General features: G+C 44.7%; 7 protein-coding genes across 7 annotated transcripts in view; 3 read left to right on the plus strand and 4 right to left on the minus strand.

The window, feature by feature from the left end:
* The window catches only part of C922_01728 (hypothetical protein), a gene marked incomplete at both ends in the record, with an annotated part of 6129 nt that extends 3173 nt beyond the window's left edge, over window positions 1-2956 (plus strand). The window contains 5 exons of the mRNA XM_008817331.1: window positions 166-486; window positions 800-1387; window positions 1588-1698; window positions 1892-2689; window positions 2886-2956. Of these exons, the coding sequence (XP_008815553.1) occupies window positions 166-486; window positions 800-1387; window positions 1588-1698; window positions 1892-2689; window positions 2886-2956 (1889 nt within the window). The remainder of the gene's footprint in view (window positions 1-165; window positions 487-799; window positions 1388-1587; window positions 1699-1891; window positions 2690-2885) is intronic.
* A 994-nt stretch (window positions 2957-3950) lies between these two features.
* Window positions 3951-4782, minus strand: C922_01729 (hypothetical protein; the record flags this gene model as incomplete). The annotated part of the gene is made up of 2 exons (XM_008817332.1): window positions 3951-4049; window positions 4303-4782. The coding sequence occupies 2 exons, from the start codon at window positions 4780-4782 to the stop codon at window positions 3951-3953; spliced, it is 579 nt and encodes a 192-aa protein (XP_008815554.1).
* Window positions 4783-6056: 1274 nt separating this feature from the next.
* C922_01730 (hypothetical protein) lies at window positions 6057-7066 on the minus strand (the record flags this gene model as incomplete). Its single annotated transcript, XM_008817333.1, has 2 exons — window positions 6057-6664; window positions 6853-7066. 2 exons carry the CDS (start codon window positions 7064-7066, stop codon window positions 6057-6059), a joined length of 822 nt encoding a protein of 273 aa, XP_008815555.1.
* A 1899-nt stretch (window positions 7067-8965) lies between these two features.
* C922_01731 (hypothetical protein) lies at window positions 8966-10829 on the minus strand (the record flags this gene model as incomplete). The annotated part of the gene is made up of 2 exons (XM_008817334.1): window positions 8966-10036; window positions 10554-10829. The coding sequence occupies 2 exons, from the start codon at window positions 10827-10829 to the stop codon at window positions 8966-8968; spliced, it is 1347 nt and encodes a 448-aa protein (XP_008815556.1).
* A 1161-nt stretch (window positions 10830-11990) lies between these two features.
* On the plus strand, window positions 11991-13174 carry C922_01732 (hypothetical protein; the record flags this gene model as incomplete). Its single annotated transcript, XM_008817335.1, has 6 exons — window positions 11991-12186; window positions 12329-12403; window positions 12526-12577; window positions 12685-12762; window positions 12862-12973; window positions 13109-13174. The coding sequence occupies 6 exons, from the start codon at window positions 11991-11993 to the stop codon at window positions 13172-13174; spliced, it is 579 nt and encodes a 192-aa protein (XP_008815557.1).
* A 970-nt stretch (window positions 13175-14144) lies between these two features.
* On the plus strand, window positions 14145-15830 carry C922_01733 (hypothetical protein; the record flags this gene model as incomplete). Its single annotated transcript, XM_008817336.1, has 1 exon — window positions 14145-15830. The coding sequence occupies one exon, from the start codon at window positions 14145-14147 to the stop codon at window positions 15828-15830; it is 1686 nt and encodes a 561-aa protein (XP_008815558.1).
* Window positions 15831-16044: 214 nt separating this feature from the next.
* The window catches only part of C922_01734 (hypothetical protein), a gene marked incomplete at both ends in the record, with an annotated part of 3119 nt that continues 645 nt past the window's right edge, over window positions 16045-18518 (minus strand). Inside the window, one exon of the mRNA XM_008817337.1 lies at window positions 16045-18496. Within this exon, the coding sequence (XP_008815559.1) occupies window positions 16045-18496 (2452 nt within the window). The remainder of the gene's footprint in view (window positions 18497-18518) is intronic.

Genomic DNA, 18518 nt, shown 5'->3' on the forward strand with positions numbered 1-18518 from the left:
CCTAACTTCTTAACTCTAACTGCTTGTCCCTAACTTCTTAACTCTAACTGCTTGTCCCTAACTTCTTAACTCTAACTGCTTGTCCCTAACTGCTTGTCCCTAACTGCTTGTCCCTAACTGCTTAACCCTAACCGCTTAACCCTAACCGCTTAACCCCCCCTGCAGTCTACTTCATCGAGTCTCACATCGACATATCTCGATACCAACCAAAGGAGTACTTTTTCATGAAGCAATCGCTGCCCCTGATCGATAGCGTGCACAAGGATGGCTTCACTATGCTGAAGAAGAGGTGTGACATGCTAATTAACTTCATGAAGATAAACAAGATACCTCAGAAGTATCAGCAGACAAACATGGAGGAGTATATTAAGCTGATGAACTTGACTGCAATCGTTTTGTGGGGAAAGGAGAGTAAGAAGTCCGTGTTCTACGACGACAACGTTAGTCTGTACAGGAAGCTGATGATTGCCTGTGTGTTCAACGGGGGTAAGTGCGGCACGGGAGGATTCGCGTTGCGAGTGTTGGCGTTATATAGCTACGAAGTGGGTAACTAACCCGTCACCCGTTGCACTTTTCCACGACTTCGCCACTCCTTCACGACTTCTCCACTCCTTCACGACTTCTCCACTCCTTCACGACTTCGCCACTCCTTCACGACTTCGCCACTCCTTCACGACTTCGCCACTCCTTCACTACTTCGCCCCTCCTTCACTACTTCACCACTCCTTCACTACTTCGCCCCTCCTTCACTACTTCACCACTATTTCTGCACCACTTCTACACCACTTCTTTCCCCCAGGCAAGACGGTGCAGGAGAAGGTCATCGAGAGCATCAACAAATCGTGCAAGGTCAAGTTCTACGGATTGAACCCGAACAGGCTAGAAGAATTCATCGACATTAATCTGAGTATCAACAAATGGAACCCAATGATCCTGGAGAAGCAAGCGCAGTCTTTCGTCCTAAGTTGCAAAACGCAGAAGCTAATATACAAGAATATCAATGTAGAGAAAATTACACTGAAAGATTTCTACAAACTGGCAGATGCACCAGAGATGATTAAGACATACCATTGCTTCAAATTGGGACGACAAGCTGCTTCTCTACTAGAATCCATCATCTTAAAGAAGAAATTCGTCAGGTTCCGAGTTAGCGACGCCATGGATGTGTATGATTTCTTCTACGTAAATAAAGTCCTTTCCAACAATGTCCGAAAGGACTTCGAAATGTTCTTGAAGGATAAACAGGGCTATGAAAAGAATCAGAACGAAATAATAATCATGAACAGTCCTCTGGGCCCAGAGAAGACCAAGAAGCTCATTGACGAACACCAGTGCTACTGGTTCAGCAGCTACGACAACTTCAAGGTTTTGTGGATGCACGTCTCCAGTAAGGGAATCCTCGTGGGGTCATGACATGCGGCGATATGCAGCGACGTGCAGCGACATGCAGTGTGCATACATCACGCGGAGGAACACTCCACCTGCATGACTACACCCATATCACTCCTGCTGCTTCACTCCGGCTGCATCACTCCACCTGCATTACTACACTCATTTCACTTCTTGCCCTCCCTTTCTTCCCCTTAGGCAACCTGGGAACCGGAACATACTTAAAAAACTTCTTCTCAGAAATATGGCACAACCTCCGATTCATATTCAAGAGGAAGGCCAAGGTGGAGGATGTGGAGTTCTTCTCAGGTGCGTTTTTCTTCCATATGTGCGGAGCGGGCCGAAAAGGGAAAAAGGGAAAGAAAAGAAGAGAAAAGAGAGAAAAAAAAAAAGAAAAAAATAGAAAAAAGAAACCTAATGTGTCCTCTCCCCTTTTGTTTCTTCCCCACGCATGAACAATAGAAGAATCGATTCTTTACCCTCCTCCCCTTCCCCCTTACAGGAGAGCTAATCCAACAGGGGCTGATCGACTATTACTCGCCGCTAGTCCACTCAGAATCGTACTGCCAAGAGAAAATGCAAGCCCTGTTTTTATCATTAAGAGATAATGATGAGGAGAACCGCATGGAAATTCCAGACAAAATCAAGACAGCCTACTTTCAGTGCAAACTGGATTACTACAAAAATTATCACACAGATAAAACGCACTTAATTAAAGAGAGGGCCTTCCTCGAAAACAAGGTATACGTTCTGAAGCAGCCATACTACCTCATTAGCAACATCGACAATACGCATAAGGAGAAGTTGCTTCGACTGTTTGTAACGGAGACCACATTGGATTATCTTCTCCTAGACAATATAAACATCCCCGAGTGCTTCGGACGGTGCACCGTCGATCATTTCAGTAGGGTTGTACTTCAGCAAGGAAAGACCGAAAAGAACGAGAAAGTAATAAAAAATGCATTAATCCCAGAAGACACCACTTCTGAGCAGAGGAAAGAAATGACAGTCTATGTTAGCAACATCTATGTGCACAATTTAAAGACGGATTATTTCACCAAGGAAGAAATTACCAAAAAGGACATTGAATGCAATAGGGTGAGGGTCTGTCTAGGAATGGGTACTTATTTCAAGAAGAACTTCCTCACGGAGGAACATTTCAATTTGACCTACAAGCCCGTGTTGGATTTTGACGGAGAACACAATTTTAAAGTCTTCCTGAAGAAGAATGCGTCTCAGATCTCCCAGAATGAGAACGACATTTGCTTCGTCAACTACGCCTTGGCCATAACCAATCTAGGTGAGCCCCCGTGGGGAGACAGCGACAGGCAGAGAGAGAAAGACAGACAGAGGCGGAGGACACTCTGCAGAGCACCCCGACGTTCATTACAGATGAATTCGCGCCGATCAGCTGGCGCAGATCTGTACTCGAATGTTTATCCCCCTTATCGCTATTCACTAACGACTCCTCACTGCCACTTCACTTCTCCCCGCAGAAATCACTGACCCGTACCGCGAAATCAGCGAAGATTTGATAAAAAATCTGTACATCTTAAGACATAAATAAGCGGCGCATGGGCGCTCAGCAGTGTGTGCGCGGCGCAAGCCGAGGAGGGGCCTCCAATCCGTCACAAATTGGCACCTGGGTGAGCACCTAAAGGGAGGTTGCACGTCGCGACGATGATGTGCAGCCGCCCTTTGGGGTCGTCCTTTGAGGAGGCGGGCATGTCAAACGGTAAGCAATTCCCGAGGGGCACAACTCCCACGTGCAGATGCAGCAAAAGGGAGACGAACCCTAATCCGTAGGAAAAAGGGAAAGCACTCATGGAGAGAAACCGAGAGAGAAAGACAGAGTGAGAAGAGTCCGGAGTGGCTCTGTTGCCCCTCCCACTTTCTCCTCTCACCAAATGGAGACGAATCTTCAAATATCCCTCATTCTGCTTAATGTATCGATTTTTCTATTCAGAATGTCGATTTTGCTGTCCTAAAAAAAAAAAAAAAATGCTAATTAACGTGTGAACACGTGGAGACGAGGCGAATTTGGCACCATAGAAAAATTATGAACATTGGACCAATTGGACACCTGCCAACTGCACAGTTGCGCAACACCGCAACAGCGCAAGTGAGAAAGCCACCCCCTTTTTTCAACACCTCCCCTGTCCTGTGGGCATTTGACACTACGAACTGTGCGCGTCCATTTTTTTAACTGCTTTTTAATGTGTGTCCTCGCGCGTTAGTGTATATAGGATGGCGATCAGAGGAAGGGGAGGAGTGCCTCCTTTCTCCAATGCATTTTTTTTTTTTCCTTTTCTCCCGACCGCCGTTCGCACGCGTACATGCCGTTTTTTTTCTCTCGCTGCGTTTCCAATTTTGCGCTTTAATATTTAGGCCTTAACGTTTACGCCTTAACGTTTAGGCTTTAACGTTTAGACTTTAATTTTTAGACTTAAATTTTAGGCTTTAAATTTTAGACTTTAATTTTTACGCGTTACGGTTTGCACCTTAGGCATTAGCCCTTCGACCGGGGATGTGCTGCCCAATCGCTGCACCGGATCGTGCCGCTACTGTTTCTGGCCCACCTTTATCTTTAGAAGCTTCTCCAAGTTGAAGATTTTGTCCCGCAGGATCTTCACAATTTCGTCGTTGAGGAACTCGGCGCTCTGTGGGCGGAACAGGATAAGTTGTGTCGGGGCGGAAGAAGATGAATGGATGGACGGATGGACGGATGAACGGATGGACGGATGAACGGATGGACAGATGGACGAATAGACGTATGGACACCAGGTGGAACGCCACGAACGAAGTAGACTGGGTAAATAGTGTAGATAGCGGCATCGCCTGGGGGGTTCGGATGGGGGAAGCATCAGTTGAGCCTCTTCCCCCCGTTTGTTATCTTCCCCCGCAGGAAAGGACCTGCCTTGATTGGTCTCCTGACCCCTCGGCAAGGGGGGACTCTTCCTCGTTAAACGGCCTGGCCTCGTCCTCTCCCAAACTGCCCGAAGGCTCCACCTCCATTTCAGAGCTCTGGAATTTATGCAGCTGATTTTTAAACGTGTTCAGCACCTTCTCCACCCCCATATATTTGCAATTCACGATTTCTTCCACATGTCTTTTGTCAATCCGAAATCCCATCCTCCTAAAAACCCTCTCATTTAGTGTGTTCCAGTTGTACCTTTTCTGGCTAATTGAATTTGCCTTACTATAATTGTGCAGTTCAACAAACTTAGGTAGACATATATTGACCAATTCTGCCATGAGAACTCCATCTGAAAATTCTCTGTGGATGTTTTTTATTTTTCTGGACAGATTGAAACTGCTGATCCAGTCATACAGGTCATTTAGTTCCTCTTCTTTCACCCTCGCCACGACTTTTGCGGGTTCTCCTTTGCTCATTCTTCTGCGCCGAAAACGAGGAAAGAAAAGACTTTACGGTGCTGTGTCTATGCAGGCAGCAACGCAGAAATGAAAAGAAGGAACCAAAAGGGGAGAGCCTAAGAAATGGGTGCTTCGCAAAAGGGGTGCTTCACAAAAGGTGTGGGCTTAGGCCGCCACACTTCGATACCCCTATGGGTTGACAAAATACACATTACGGGCCGTCCGCACATGTAATATGCCTCTCCAATATTATCATTTCTGCAAGAACCCAGACAACAAAGGAGAAAAAAAAAAAAAAAAAATAGTTTACCTTAAAGTAGCGGACATACCTTGGCAATCTCAAAAAGATGTCCACTTTGGCACTGTACACTTAACAATCCAGGGGGAAAGGGTGGGGGGGAAAAGACAAAAACCAACAAAAGGGGGAACTCCAAATGTTTGCCCACTCTCCGTGTGCCCCCCCTTCAAATGGCTACTTCTTCTGTTATTGGGGCTAAAGCCACAGAGGAGGTTTCGGTTATCTTATCTAAAGTTAACTTATCTAATCTTTTTTTTTTTTTTCTTTTGACCAAATGGGGAGTGAGACTGAAGGAAGATACCCCGAAGGTACTTCGCACATCAATTTGAGCATACAATTCGGACTGCCTCACTGGGGAAGACACTATACAAGTCAACACGCCCCCAGTGCCCCATCGTTCGCCCAGAGTTTAACTAGACGGGAGGGAAACGTGCATGTATATTTAAGTTGTCCTATAAGGGGGAAAATAGCCCCTCTTAACACTTCTCTGCTTTGACTTGTTTAATTTATCTAATTTGTTTAATTTTTTTTTCTTTTTTTTTTGCATCCCTTTATCTTTCCACAAAATGTCTATCTCTCTTGAGAAAAAAAAAGAAAAAAGACGAAGAAACAATTTAGGGGACATCGAAGGAGGCCAGAAAATATTTAATACGGATTAGTGACACAAGTTCACTACATCTTAGAGCGTGCTGGGGAATATCTTGCAGCGCAGTGTGTACAAGCTCGACATGCACATCGCACCAGACGGGGTAGAATCAAAATAAGTACGCGAGTGGACATACAAGCGGATGAGCTACACGCGGGAGGAAGGAGGAGGAGGAAAGGGAGAATCACAATGCGAGTCCGTAAGTGTTATGTACTCGTGCGGCGAAGAAGGCATCAGCGCTCAACCGCTCCTGGGACGGCACGAAGAAACATGCTAATTATGCGTCTTCCATTTGGAGAAAACTCCTGCGTCGTAAGTGGGGGAGGAGGCTTCCTCAAGGGCAGAGCATTACAAGCAGAGGGAATATTGCTTCTTCCTCCTGGGTTCTTTGAACCGGCGATACGGCGCAATGGCCCCCGCAGATGTGCAAGCACCACAGGGAGCCGAAGAAGCTGGGTACACAAAACATTTCGAGTTGGCATACCGACTATCCGTTGCGGCTTCTTTTATCTTGTCAATATAATCCTTCGCTATAATCGATTCATTGTTCTTTTCCAATGCCATTTTTTTTTTGTCCTCCCTCTTTTTGGCCTCAAACTGGCGCAACACTTCTTGCTGTGCCTCGTATGCATTTTCAATCGTTTCATTCCACTCACTTAGTTTTTTATTGTTATGTAAAAGTTGTTGTTCCTTCAGGGCATGATTAAATAGAATGTTTTTCTCGTACTCATTCATTGCTTCTTCCAATGCCTTTCCTTGTTCCTCCTGCGAGCTTCTCATTTTATCCATCCACTTAGCTTGGTCGTCTACATGCGTGTCCGATATTTTTTTTAAAAACATTAAAACCAGGACTTTCATTTCATCCACCGTAAGGGTCTTGTCTCTACAGCATTTCAACTTACTCAGCCAGTTCTTGCTCGTCATGTAGCTTTCCACGTGTTTTAAGTCTAGCTGGCCTGAGTGGAGGAGAAGGAACGGTGTAGAATTGGCAACAACATTGAGAGGGAGAAAAATGGACTGAAAGATTCACAGGGAAGGAGGGGGTGGGCATACGGACGTGGGTATACACAAAGATTCGTTCGTCCCCTCATTCGATCGCTCTATCACTCCATCGCACCATTCCGTCGCTCCTAGCGCGCCTTACCATTCTCGTCCACAAATCGGCAGACGTACTCCATAAAGCCGCATTGCATTAAGAAGTGCCTGAGTATCATTTCCACCGTCTTGTAAGGCAGCTTGCCCTGATTGCCTATGTCATGACAAGCAAAAACCATGTCCAGCTGCTGCTCAAGTCCGGGGTAGCTAGCGTAGATGTCCTGTTTTTCGAAATCATCCTCCTTCGATGATATTTGTCCCATTGTTGTAGACGACGAGGGGGGAAAGTGACTTGAGCGTCTTTTTTTGGAAGTAGAGAATGGAGTGGGGGAGCTCAGTATTTATGTGTTTGGAATCTCAGTGTGTATGTGTGGGGAGTCTCAGTGTGCATGTGTGGGGAATCTCAGTGTGCATGCGTGAAGGGGCGCATATGCGTGTGCATGCGCTGTGTGAACATGAAGCTGTATATTTTCCAAAATGGTTCAGGGTTAAAAACGAGGTGGCATGTACACATCCACGCGCCTTCCTGCTGTTAAAAACTGCGAATAGGCAAAATTAAAAATAAAGGGCAGGAGGAAGGAACAGAAAAGGAGAAGTGGTAAATAATTCTACAACGCTGGCAAAAAAATAAAATAAAATAAAACAAGTGTGAATCACGTGACTGTTCTGTTTGACAATACTGTCAGTGCTGCGTGATGTGATGGTGAAAAAATGGCAGCATTTTTTTTTTTGAAAAGCGGAAATAAGGACGAACGCGCATCACTTGAGGTGACCAAATTGCACTTTGTAAAAGGCGAGCGAAAATGTTGTCTTTGTCTTCAGGGGTGCGCGCACAGCTTTGCGTTTCTTTTTTGTTCTACGTAGGTCTAGCAAAAGGGAGCGAAGCTGAAAACATACTCTTTACTTTTTGTCCACTTAAAATGAGTAATGTAGACGTTGGGTTAGCCACTACGAAGGACACCTTGTTGGTAGGCAGTCGTCGTAGCTGTGTCCGCACATTGGAGCATTTAAAAAAAGACAAAGCCAAAATATTGCAAAAAAAAAAAAAAACCTTGCATGTTCCTACAATATAGCTACAAACGTGTGGGCTTAAATGGCACTTTTAACAAATCCTACCTCTTTATGCACAAAATGAGGAAAGGTTGGCAGACCATTCTGGCAACATCTTACGGGACAACTTTATTGTGAAAAAAACAAAAGGGTGTGTGGTTGGTGTTATGGTCAAAATTGACAGCGTTAGAATACTCCTGTGTTGAACATTACTGTGGTTTTGCCCATTTGACTATTTTTTTGATTGACGCATAATGGCTTTTTTTTTTTTTTTTTTTTTTTGAAAAAAATGGGTTTTTTTTTTTTTTTTTTTACCAGCACTGTTCATACAAAAATGACTGCACTGTAGAAGCTAGTTAACCAAACGTGTGCGCTAGTGTGTTTTTTTTTTTTCCATTTCGTTAAACAGCGTTTAGGTGTACGAAATTAAAGCAAAAGAATGTGTAGCCCCATCACTGTCTACATTTTCAAAATGGTAGAATTAAACGGTTTTCGTACTTTTTGGGAACATTGCACGGGGGGAGGAAATGTTGCTTTTCCACTTTTTCTTATTTTGTGCTACTACATGGCTGGAAAAAAAAGGGGGGCGAAATTCTGCAGACAGGTAGTGCAGCGTGAGCGGTCATTTGGGTTTTCATTTTGTGTAAGGGGGAAAAAGCGTCGCCAAGTGTAACCCCAGAAAGTAGCGATAAAAACGTAATGCCCCCACCCCAGACGCGAGAATAATCTGTGGTAAATTTTTTATTCCCCGAGTTGCCCCCCCATCGAAATAGCCGTAGCTGCTATTCCCTTTCGCGTTCCTTTTAATGGACGAAAAAGTTGCACTTTATCAGAATTATCGCAGAAATGGCTGCCCTCCTCCTCGTTGGCGCAACTTTAGGATCGCCCTTTTACCACACGGGCGTGCATACGGTGTGCACACAAAGGTTCCTCACGGGAAAAAAAAAAAGAAAAGAAAAAGGGGAACTTTACATAGGGCACTTTTGTCGTTGCCAAAAACGGGTAAACATTGAGCTCATATATACATAGGTGCATATGTACACAGCACAGGTTTGTGGGGGAGCTCCCCCTCCTGTTGGATGCCCAACACACCAAGTCGCTTTCCCAGCACTTCATTGGATATTCCTATTAACGTAAACGTTGTAACGTCTATCGTGTGTGGAGGCGCCACCACTTGCCAATATTTCCTCGATGCTGGAAAAGGACTTGGTCGTTAGCGGCACCGATGGAATGGCCACATCTCCGTTTAGGAAGGATAATAACACGTAATTAAATGCATCGGCCACTTTGAAATAATCGTAATTTAGATAATTGGTCAGGTTAAAAAAATGGAGCGTTATGCCTTTCTCTTGCAGAAGTTTACATTCGTGTGGATTTAAGTAATCCAAGTGTGCCATGCATACTATATTGGCATTTAACGCACTTATGGTGAAAATGTTTCTCTTTAAAACGCTGATGTCACTGTTGGCTTGTGGGAAGACAACGATGGTTTTTACTCCAAGTCCGTTGGTTACGTCGTACATGTGCTGTTGGACGTTTGTGTCTTGGGTCCGTATGGAGACCCGTCCTTGCATGATCTTACTGCTGATGTGGAATTGTTCCAGCATCGCTTGTGTTGGGGTTGTCACTTCATCCGATTCTCCACCCGGTTGCCCATTTGGTTTCCCGCTCGGCTTGCTCGACAAAAATACCTCTATGAGGAATTTACGGCTCATCAGAAGCTTCAAAAATGGGAGCACTTGAAAAATATCGTCCGCAAAAATGGCAACGTACTGCAGCTTGTTTGAGCAACTGAGGGTACTCATGCAAATGTGAGCTTCGTAAAAGGAGCGGAGCGCTGCGCACACTGCATGATCCTTTTTCAGATGGCTGCAAGGATATTCGATAATGTCATGGTAAGGCGTTACAATTGTGTCGTTGATAACTCTGCACTTGAGGGTGAATATGCCAATAATGTCTTTTCCAAGGACTGAGTTCCCTGCGACTATCTCTGAAGCTGTTCCCCCCACACGTAACACTTTACCAATATATACATTCCCGATTAAGTAGCTTAGCTCGGACTGACCTTTGCCCTTATTCTGCTCGTGGCCTTCCCCCTCTGACGTTTTCACAACTTGGCAATTTTTCCTCGATGGCAAAGGGCGGGGGGAGAAATTGGACGCACAGAAGGAGATGCATTTTACCTGGACGTAAATGTTTAAGTCGTTAAAGTGCATGCTTCCAAAGGGGGGAGGGGTCCAGGGAGGACCGGGGTGCGTAGGTCAGCAATTGCTTAGATGCGCAGGTGGATTGGTGCTCTGATTGGCTGTCTTGCCCTAACTGCGCGCTTCAAGCGCAGAAGGGTTAAAATAGTTAAATGGGAAAGCCGCTCCAAATGGAGGAAATCCTCTGGGGGGGTATTCTCCTTCTATGTTCTGTCTAGATTGTCCAAGTGAGAGCAAAATTGTCTTTGTGTGATTATCCCTCCCTGTTTGTTCGGTCGTGTTGGAGGGTTGCTCTACGCGATCGTTCACGTTTGATTGTTGCGAAATGGTTACCAAAAAAGAAAAAAAAAAATCATGCATAGGCACATACATGCGTAGGTACATACACACCCATATATACACATTTATCTATACGTACCCGCGAAGAGGAACGCAGTGGCTGCCCCTACGAAATGTCCGCGCCGGCTTGTCCCCCTCAGTCGCGCTTGATGGGCACATTTTCGTAATTGACGCAGTCGTAATCTCTGAGGATTTTCAGCAGCTTGTTCTTTTCCTCCATCAGTTTGTTTTCGCGGATGTTTATATTCTGCTGCCGAGTGTTCCTGATTCTGTACTGCAGATCTATTAGGAAGGTGCCTATGCTGATGGTTAAGGACATGAGAAGTACCATTGGGACACCGCAGGAGAAGAGTTTGTATCTCCTCTCGATGACTTCTAGTCTGTACTTGGTTCGTTCGCACTTCTTCACGAAGTAGCTGATTAGAGCTCTCATTTTATCGCTTGCGCGCCTACGTGTGTAACGTTCGCATATGAATATGTACGTGGGTACATTTTTGTACTACAACACGAGCTGGTTTTCCTCCACCCTCGTCGGACTCCCTTCCCCTAGTGAACCCAGTATAGTAACGCCCGCAGAAGAGTACATAACCATCCTCCTTCGAGCATCTCATCAGACTGCTAAATGGTCGCGTTGGCCACAATTCCTACTGACGCCAAGTTTGTGTCCTCTATATGCCTCTTGGCGAGCCCCCTTTGGCTCGATGTATATATGGACCTATCTTTGTGATGGTGAAATGTCAGTGACGCGGGGTTGAGTGGAGCAAAATTGGGAGGCACATCAGCAAGTCACGCCAGAAAGTGACGCAAAATTGAAGAAAATACACGGCTATCGTGAACGGCCATATTAAAAGGGGGAAAAAAAAGCAATCGTACAAAGTGGGAAAAAGAAAAAGGCAGGGCAACCTGCGAAGCGTGTAAAAATTAACCAACCTGAGTAGGTATATTTTTTTTTTTTTTTACAAACGTGCGTATACCCGCCGGGCCAATTACAAAGTAGCAATTTCAAGAGGTGGAAATTCCTGACCAGTTCTGTTCACGTAAAATTTGTTCCCGATGTGAGCAGGCGGAAAAGTGATGAAAAAAAAAAAAGGGGGGGGGAATTTTCCCAAGTTGGAGAGAAGCACACCACCGCGTGCGCTCCTTCGTCTCTTTGTTCTTAACGCCGATATGGTAACTTTTTCGTTGCATACACATTTTTTGTTGCCCCCATTTGTGCACATTATTTTTTCCCTTGTTTTTTTTTTTTTTTCTTTTTACATTTAAGTGTGCACCCCCAAGATATTTTTCCAAGTGCCCAACTAGGTCCTTCCTCCTTATCCTTCCCAATAAGCTCTTAACTGATTATCTATTGAGATACATTTTTTTTTCTTTTTTCACCTCTTTTATTTTCCCTTTTTCGCTCTGGTTTTAATTTTTGGGTCGCTTCACCAAATTGCCGCGTCTGTTTGGAGGGATTGCCTTGCGAAGAACTGGTGGTTATTTTTTTTTGCCGGGCTCAGCCGCTCTCCCCCCAGCGTGGAGAAAGCATGATCAAGTACAAACATCAGCAAACGTGAGCAAGTGTGAACTAGAGTGGACGTGAAGACTCGGCAAAATGGCGCTGTTCACCCTTCTGACCTTTCTCTTTTTCCCCTTTGTGTCTTGTCCCCACTTGTGCTACTCCTTTAAGAGCAATCGGGGGCGCGAACAGACGCTGCTAAATTCGGACCCCACACATGCGCACAGCTTTGACAAAAAGTTCTTAGAAAGTCAACTGTGGAAAAAAAATAGGCTCTACTATGTCTCTTCCAGTAAGACAGCCTGTGGACTTTCGAGCGCATCACCCCCAGAAAAATGGGCCAATGTGCATGTACACTCCTTTACCGCCTCGAGAGGTGCATCTCCATATGTACACCCCCCAAACGCACACACTCTCCGATGCTACTTTGTTAGGTAAGAACCTGTTCAGAAACAGCTTCCAGACGAATCACGTCCCTAGGGTAAAGATAGCCCTTTCGCTATTTAAGGGTAAGTTTTTTTTTTTCCACCCCCTTGTGTTTAATCCTCTCCCGAATTAGCACACGCAACGGCAACTGCAAAGGCAAATTCAAATTCAAATGCAACTCCGTGTCCTTCCCCCCCTTTTGTAGATATTAATATGTCTAATCTGTTCCCCGGCTTCAAAACAATTTTTAACAAAAAGTAGGTGGTTGCCATCGAGCGGGAAAATCGTCCCTTTTTGTGAGCTCCCTCTTTACGGTGTCCCGAATGGTCCCCCACACCATCTCACACTTTTACCCCCCACGCAGGTTCCTGTTCGAGCCCCTGTTTAACTCACACAAGGACATCATCATGCGAAACATGAAGACGATCCAGTTGATACAAAAGTAGCCTTCCGTGGGAACCCCGTTCCGTTCATTCTTCTGCCTACTTTTCTTTTTTCACCTCACCACGTTTCTCCCTTTTCCACTTCCCCCTCGTCGCAGAGGAAACGTGGTGAAGAACCTCGTGATTTTCGGGGCCTCCTGCTTCACGATTTATGCTGTGTCCAAGCTTCTCTTAATGCTCAGGCGGTTCTTCCAAAACCAATACAAAATGGTACTGCTTTGGTGGGGCTCGTAGCCGAGCTGTTGCATAGATCCTTTAAAAAATGGGGAGTTGTTCATTTTGGACCATTTCACCCCGTTCACCCCATTCACCCGATTCACCATTTTACCATCTCCACCCCTGCAGATAAGTGAACAGGAAATAAAAATGCTAGGAAAATACGAAAACCCGCACATTGAATTTAAGGACTGAGTGCCACTACCCTCGCTTCCCTTCACAGAAATCGCTTCTTTTTTTTAAGTCCATTTTGTCCACCTTGTTTTGTGCCATTTGGGGTCACCTTTCCTCCACTTCTGCGCCATTTTGCGGCATTTTTTGACCCATTCGTCATAAAATAAGTCACGCGGCGCATTTGGTTGAAGGCCTCTGTTTTTTTTTCCTCAACCCTTGACAATTTCTTGGGAGCATTAATCTGCGCATTGTGTTATCCCTCTTTTGCAAACTCCCTTTCGTTTTAAGCTTTCTCCGCGCAATTTTATTATTTTATTTTTATTATTATTATTTTTTTTTGTTTTTGAGTGAAAGACAAACATAACACGCGTAACGGTACACCGCAAGGTGGTCCATTTTGCTCGTTTTAAAAATGCCCAGGCGTCTCCCCTTGTCGCACGGACGGGGAACAGACAAATGTATGTACACGGACCTTTGCATGCACTTGGAAGGTGGCTTGCTTGGGCGCGGCGGACGCAACTTGTCCCCGGCAAGTAAATCGCAACACGCAGCCCTCACTGGCCATCTCTCGATTGCAGTTCTCAGTTAGTGTCACATCTTCCAATTTGTACCTCCTAGTTCACCCCTTTTGTCAACGCGTCTTTTTACAATTTGTTCACCACCCCTTTTGTCAACGCATCTTTTTACAATTTGTTCACCACCCTTTTTGTCAACGCGTCTTTTTACAATTTGTTGGCAGCCTCTCTTATGCCGCTCAAAGAAAGCGGTAAAAATTTTCCGACGCATGACCCTGCTAAGTAGAGGCTCTGCACACATCTCTGTTGAACGAACAGGAGGACATTTCGCTCAAGGAGCAACATCGCGAAGAGTAAGGGAAGCAACGCGCTAATCCGTCACATGCGTTAAATTTGCAACGGGTTAGAAGTTCTCCTTTCCTATTCCGCGTGAACCACGTATCTGTTTTTTCCCCCCTCGAGTATCCACTACCAACATGTGCAAAGCCGCCATGATAGACGTCGCCACGATAGGCAGCACCACGATAGGCGGCGCCACACTGGACGTAGCCGAGATGAAGGCCAAAATTCGGAGCTCCAAACTGCACGTGCTAACCTTTGCAACCCACGAGCAGGGGTACTTCAAAACATTGCAGGAAAGTTGCTCCCGTCTGAACATAGAACTGACTGTGCTAGGAATGGGCAAAAAATGGGAAGGCTTCATCACCAAGTTGGTAAAAGTAAAGGAGTACATAAAATCGTGCAACGACAACGACATCGTCCTTTTTGTGGACGGCTTCGACACATTCTTCGTTCAGCCAGCGAATGTAATTGTGGAAAGGTACATAGTGAATTATGACAACTTATTTGTATGCACAAGCGAAAGCACTTATTCGACTAGCTTTTTCCTCCTACGGATTATCGAAAATATGCACTTAATTTTTCACAACAGCATTTTTAAAAACGATGACAACACTGAATGGGATGCCACGAGGATTCGAGACAAATATAAAGACTTCACTTATTTTTATAAAAATTTAAATTTACTAAATTCGGGCGGTTGGATAAGCAACGTCTTCTTAGCCAAAAAAATTTTGCAATACATCCCTTCCTTTATTGAGAACGACCAGATCTTCCTCACCAACTTGTACTTAGACTGCAACTATTTGATGAAGCTGCCGCAGGATAGCCCCACACACGGAGAAAAAAACGCCGTTCATAGTTGCGTCCCTCAGGAGAATGCGAAATATTATAACAGAATTATCGTTGACAATCACAACATTATTTTTCATTTGTTTCGAAGCAAAGGGAACGTGGCTCTGATGAGTTACCAGGACTGTGTGCAGTTTTTTCCTTTTCGCCCGTTGCTCAGCGCGTACTACCTCAACAAGCGAGGTGACGCGTCGACCGAAGAGGAAAGAAAAAATAGACAAGCTAGCCAAACGGAGGAAAAAAATAAAAAAAATGGCCTGGCTAGCCAAACGGAAGGAAAAAATAAAAAAAATTCAGTCCTATCCTCCATAGTGGAATTTTTTAAAAGAAAAAAAAGCGAAGGGAGACAGCTAACAAAAAACGAGATAGACGGACACCAACGGACAGAGTCCTACCCCCTCGGCAGAGGGAATACTCCGAAAGGAATCCCCCCCCCTGGGAAGCATCATACCGACGCGGACTCAGTCACATGGACGAAGCAGAAGACCATTCTGGATGAAGTGTATATGAATGAAGGGCAACGGAAAATCGGTCAGATAGCAAAAACATTCAATTACTCCATAATTGACACGCACACACACACCTCCCCGTGTATTCTCCACATGCACTGCCTGCGAAATGTGGACGAGATGATTCGCACCATGGGATTGAAAAATATATACTCATCCAAATGGTACAGCAAGATATGGTACCTCTTTTACAGCCTAAAAGGGACGCTGAATTTTAACTACTTTAGCCTCCTCTTCTCAACGGTCGTCGCGTTTGTCGCGCTACTGCTAATTCAGGTGAAGTATCTGCTCGAGTTTATAAAATATATGAACTCATCTTTTGGCATGAACTACATCGGGGAGAATAGGTACGTCAGCAAGGCGATGTTTCTGCTGGACGATGTTGGGTACTCCTGCTTTGTCTCCTTCCTATTTGCCATTTTGTTTTGGGCCTTTTACATTTTCAACAAGGCCATGGGATAAGGGGTGCGGCGCGAAAGAAGAAAAGAAGAAAAAAAAAAAAAAAGGAGGCCATTCGGCTGGTCACCCCTACGGAGGAGTACTTCATGGGGGTGGTTACAATTTTTTTTTGTTTTTTTTTGTGCAATTAAAGTTGAGCATATAGGCTATGCCAATTTGTAGATCCCCCCTACACACACACAAACAGACAGACAAACTGACAAACATACACCCGCTGTTATATCTCAATTTTGATGGTCTCGAAGCGCGCGCTTCCCTCCTCCTCGGCACCCTTAACGTAGGTGTTTACTTTGTCGAGAAGAAGCTGCCAATCCGCGCTCCTCTTCACACGTACCATCTTGAAGATGTCCTTGATGAGCAGCCACTGGTAGGCCGTTATTTCGCTTTTTTTACTCTCCACGACGGTGTACAAGTTGTCCATGTAGTGATCAAAGCGGTCCTTGTCAAGCTCGTTCAAGGACGCAAGGGAGTAGAACAGATGAATGAGCGAACTGATGGATGTGCATGGCTGAGCTTTTTTTTTTTTTCTTCTTCTTTCTATATTTTCTCCATCATCATTGTTATTATTATTATGATGATGATAGTTGTCCTCCGCCTGGTTGACAAAGGAGGAAAACTCTTTATCCGAAACTGAGTCCCCCAGCAAAGTTGCCTTCGTAGCATGGCTGATGGTTTGTTCCAAAATGAGCTCATTCAGTTTTTGTACATGCTCGTGTTTCTTCTCCGTTTGGTAGTTGAACACAAAGGTGTCGATTTTGTCTTCCTCCCGTTTGCCCCCCACTCCGTCCTGTCCCGTCTTCCCATTCTGCTGTTCCTCCAAATGGGCAAGAAATGTGTGTGCGTCGAAATGGGATAGTTTGTCCTTCACGAATTGAGTCACTTTGATTAAATAGTGCTGGTAGACTTTTCCGAAATTGGCTTCCTTCAAGGTGAGCTCTTCATTGGAGGTCACTAAGTGGGCGAGCCTTTGTTCACGAGAGGTGGGTGTGAACCGTTCGCTGTTGGAAGTGTCTGCCATTTGGGTATTTTCCCCTCGTTCTGTATTCACCCCGGCTTCGTTGCTCCCCCCGGGGTGGCTGAGCGATAAGGTGTAGAAGAGATAGTCGCAAATGTGGTCGGCGCTGATGTGGGAAAGGTTGCTGGAGAATAAAAGGGCATACTTAAGCATGATGCTTTGGTCGAAAATTTTCATCTCTGACAGGTTCTTCATTATGTAGTTGAAGTTGGTGCAGTCTATGGGTGGAGCAGTGCGGGCGGCCACATTTTCCGTGGTGACCACTTCTCCCTTGGTGATCGTTTCTTTCGTGGCCCCCGTCTGAAGGACGCGCGTGAGAAGTGCCCTGAGGGCGCGAAACAAATAGTTGAGCAGAATTCTGTCGTATATATTGCTATTGTTCATGGAAAGGAGAATCATATTGAGATCTATCAAGTTGAATCCTGTGTAGTCCCTCTGGATGATATGCTTACGAACCTTTACGAAGCATCTACTTTTGAGTAAGTTTAATTTGAAGAGGGAGTAAAAAAGGAAGGAAATTTCTTTGTTAGTCAATTTGGAGATCGACTTGAATATAAAATTTAAGACGTACTTGAGGTAGTAGACATATTTGTCTTTGTTGTAATTAAAAAACATTAGCAGTTGCATGGCTTGCTTTACATTTAAATGTTGAAAGGATTTGTCTTTGAAGTTAACGTCCACGTGATAGTAGTCATTTTTATTTAGACACCAAAGGAACAAACTCATGTTTCGAAGGTTCATATTGGAGGAGTGGAAGAGCAACTTATCCTTTACGACGGCAAGAGTGGAATTGTTTCTCCTCAATTTTGTCATTCCGTACAGGATATTCATAAGATTTTGCACAGAAAATTTATTTATATTTTTTTTAATTTCTTGATCAATTAAATAAAAAAACGGATCCCCACTTTTGTATTGAACCAACCCAAGGGAGTAGTAGATGTTCGAAATGTCGTGGCAAGACATTACAGAGGTGTACTTCTCCAAAAAATAAACAATCTTTTTGTAATTTTTTTCACAAACCTCTATATTGCTATGGGAACATTTAGCTAGACTCCATAAAATTGCACACAAACTTTTGGTGTTCATTTTTTTCAAGGTTTCGTAGGTGAGATATTTCACAAGATGATTTAAAATTGCTTCGAAGGTGGACCTATACTTCTCCTCCTTGTGTATATTCAACTTGACTAGGATCCATAACAGCCAAGTTTTGTCCACCACTCTATATATTTCCTTTTTCTCCAGAAATTTCAAAATGTCTGTTAATATGGTTTCGAAGGTGGGGTTGTAAATAGCATTTTTCAGGAAAGCATTTAGCCCACTTTCGCTTTCTCTCTCAAAGTTGTATATTTTCACTAGCTGCTTTAGGATGTAGAAACAGACAACTATGTTTGCCAGGTGTCTCTTTTCCTTATACAGATTTAGCAGATCTTCGTACAGGTAATTCTTCTCTATTTGCTTCACCACTGTGTGGCAAAAGGCGCTTTTCCGCGGCCTCTTTTTTCCCTCGATGAGGCTCTCCTGCAAGGCGATCAGGTCTGGTCGTTGGGTCGCCTCGCTATAGGGATCGTCTGCCTCGTCGATGCTTAACTCGGTTGCCTCATCGCTGCTCAACTGGGTTGCCTCTTCGCTGCTCAACTGGGTTGCCTCTTCGCTGCTCAACTGGGTTGCCTCTTCGC

The sequence above is a fragment of the Plasmodium inui genome (genome assembly GCF_000524495.1).
Source record: "Plasmodium inui San Antonio 1 unplaced genomic scaffold supercont1.5, whole genome shotgun sequence".
Lineage (NCBI taxonomy): Eukaryota > Apicomplexa > Aconoidasida > Haemosporida > Plasmodiidae > Plasmodium > Plasmodium inui.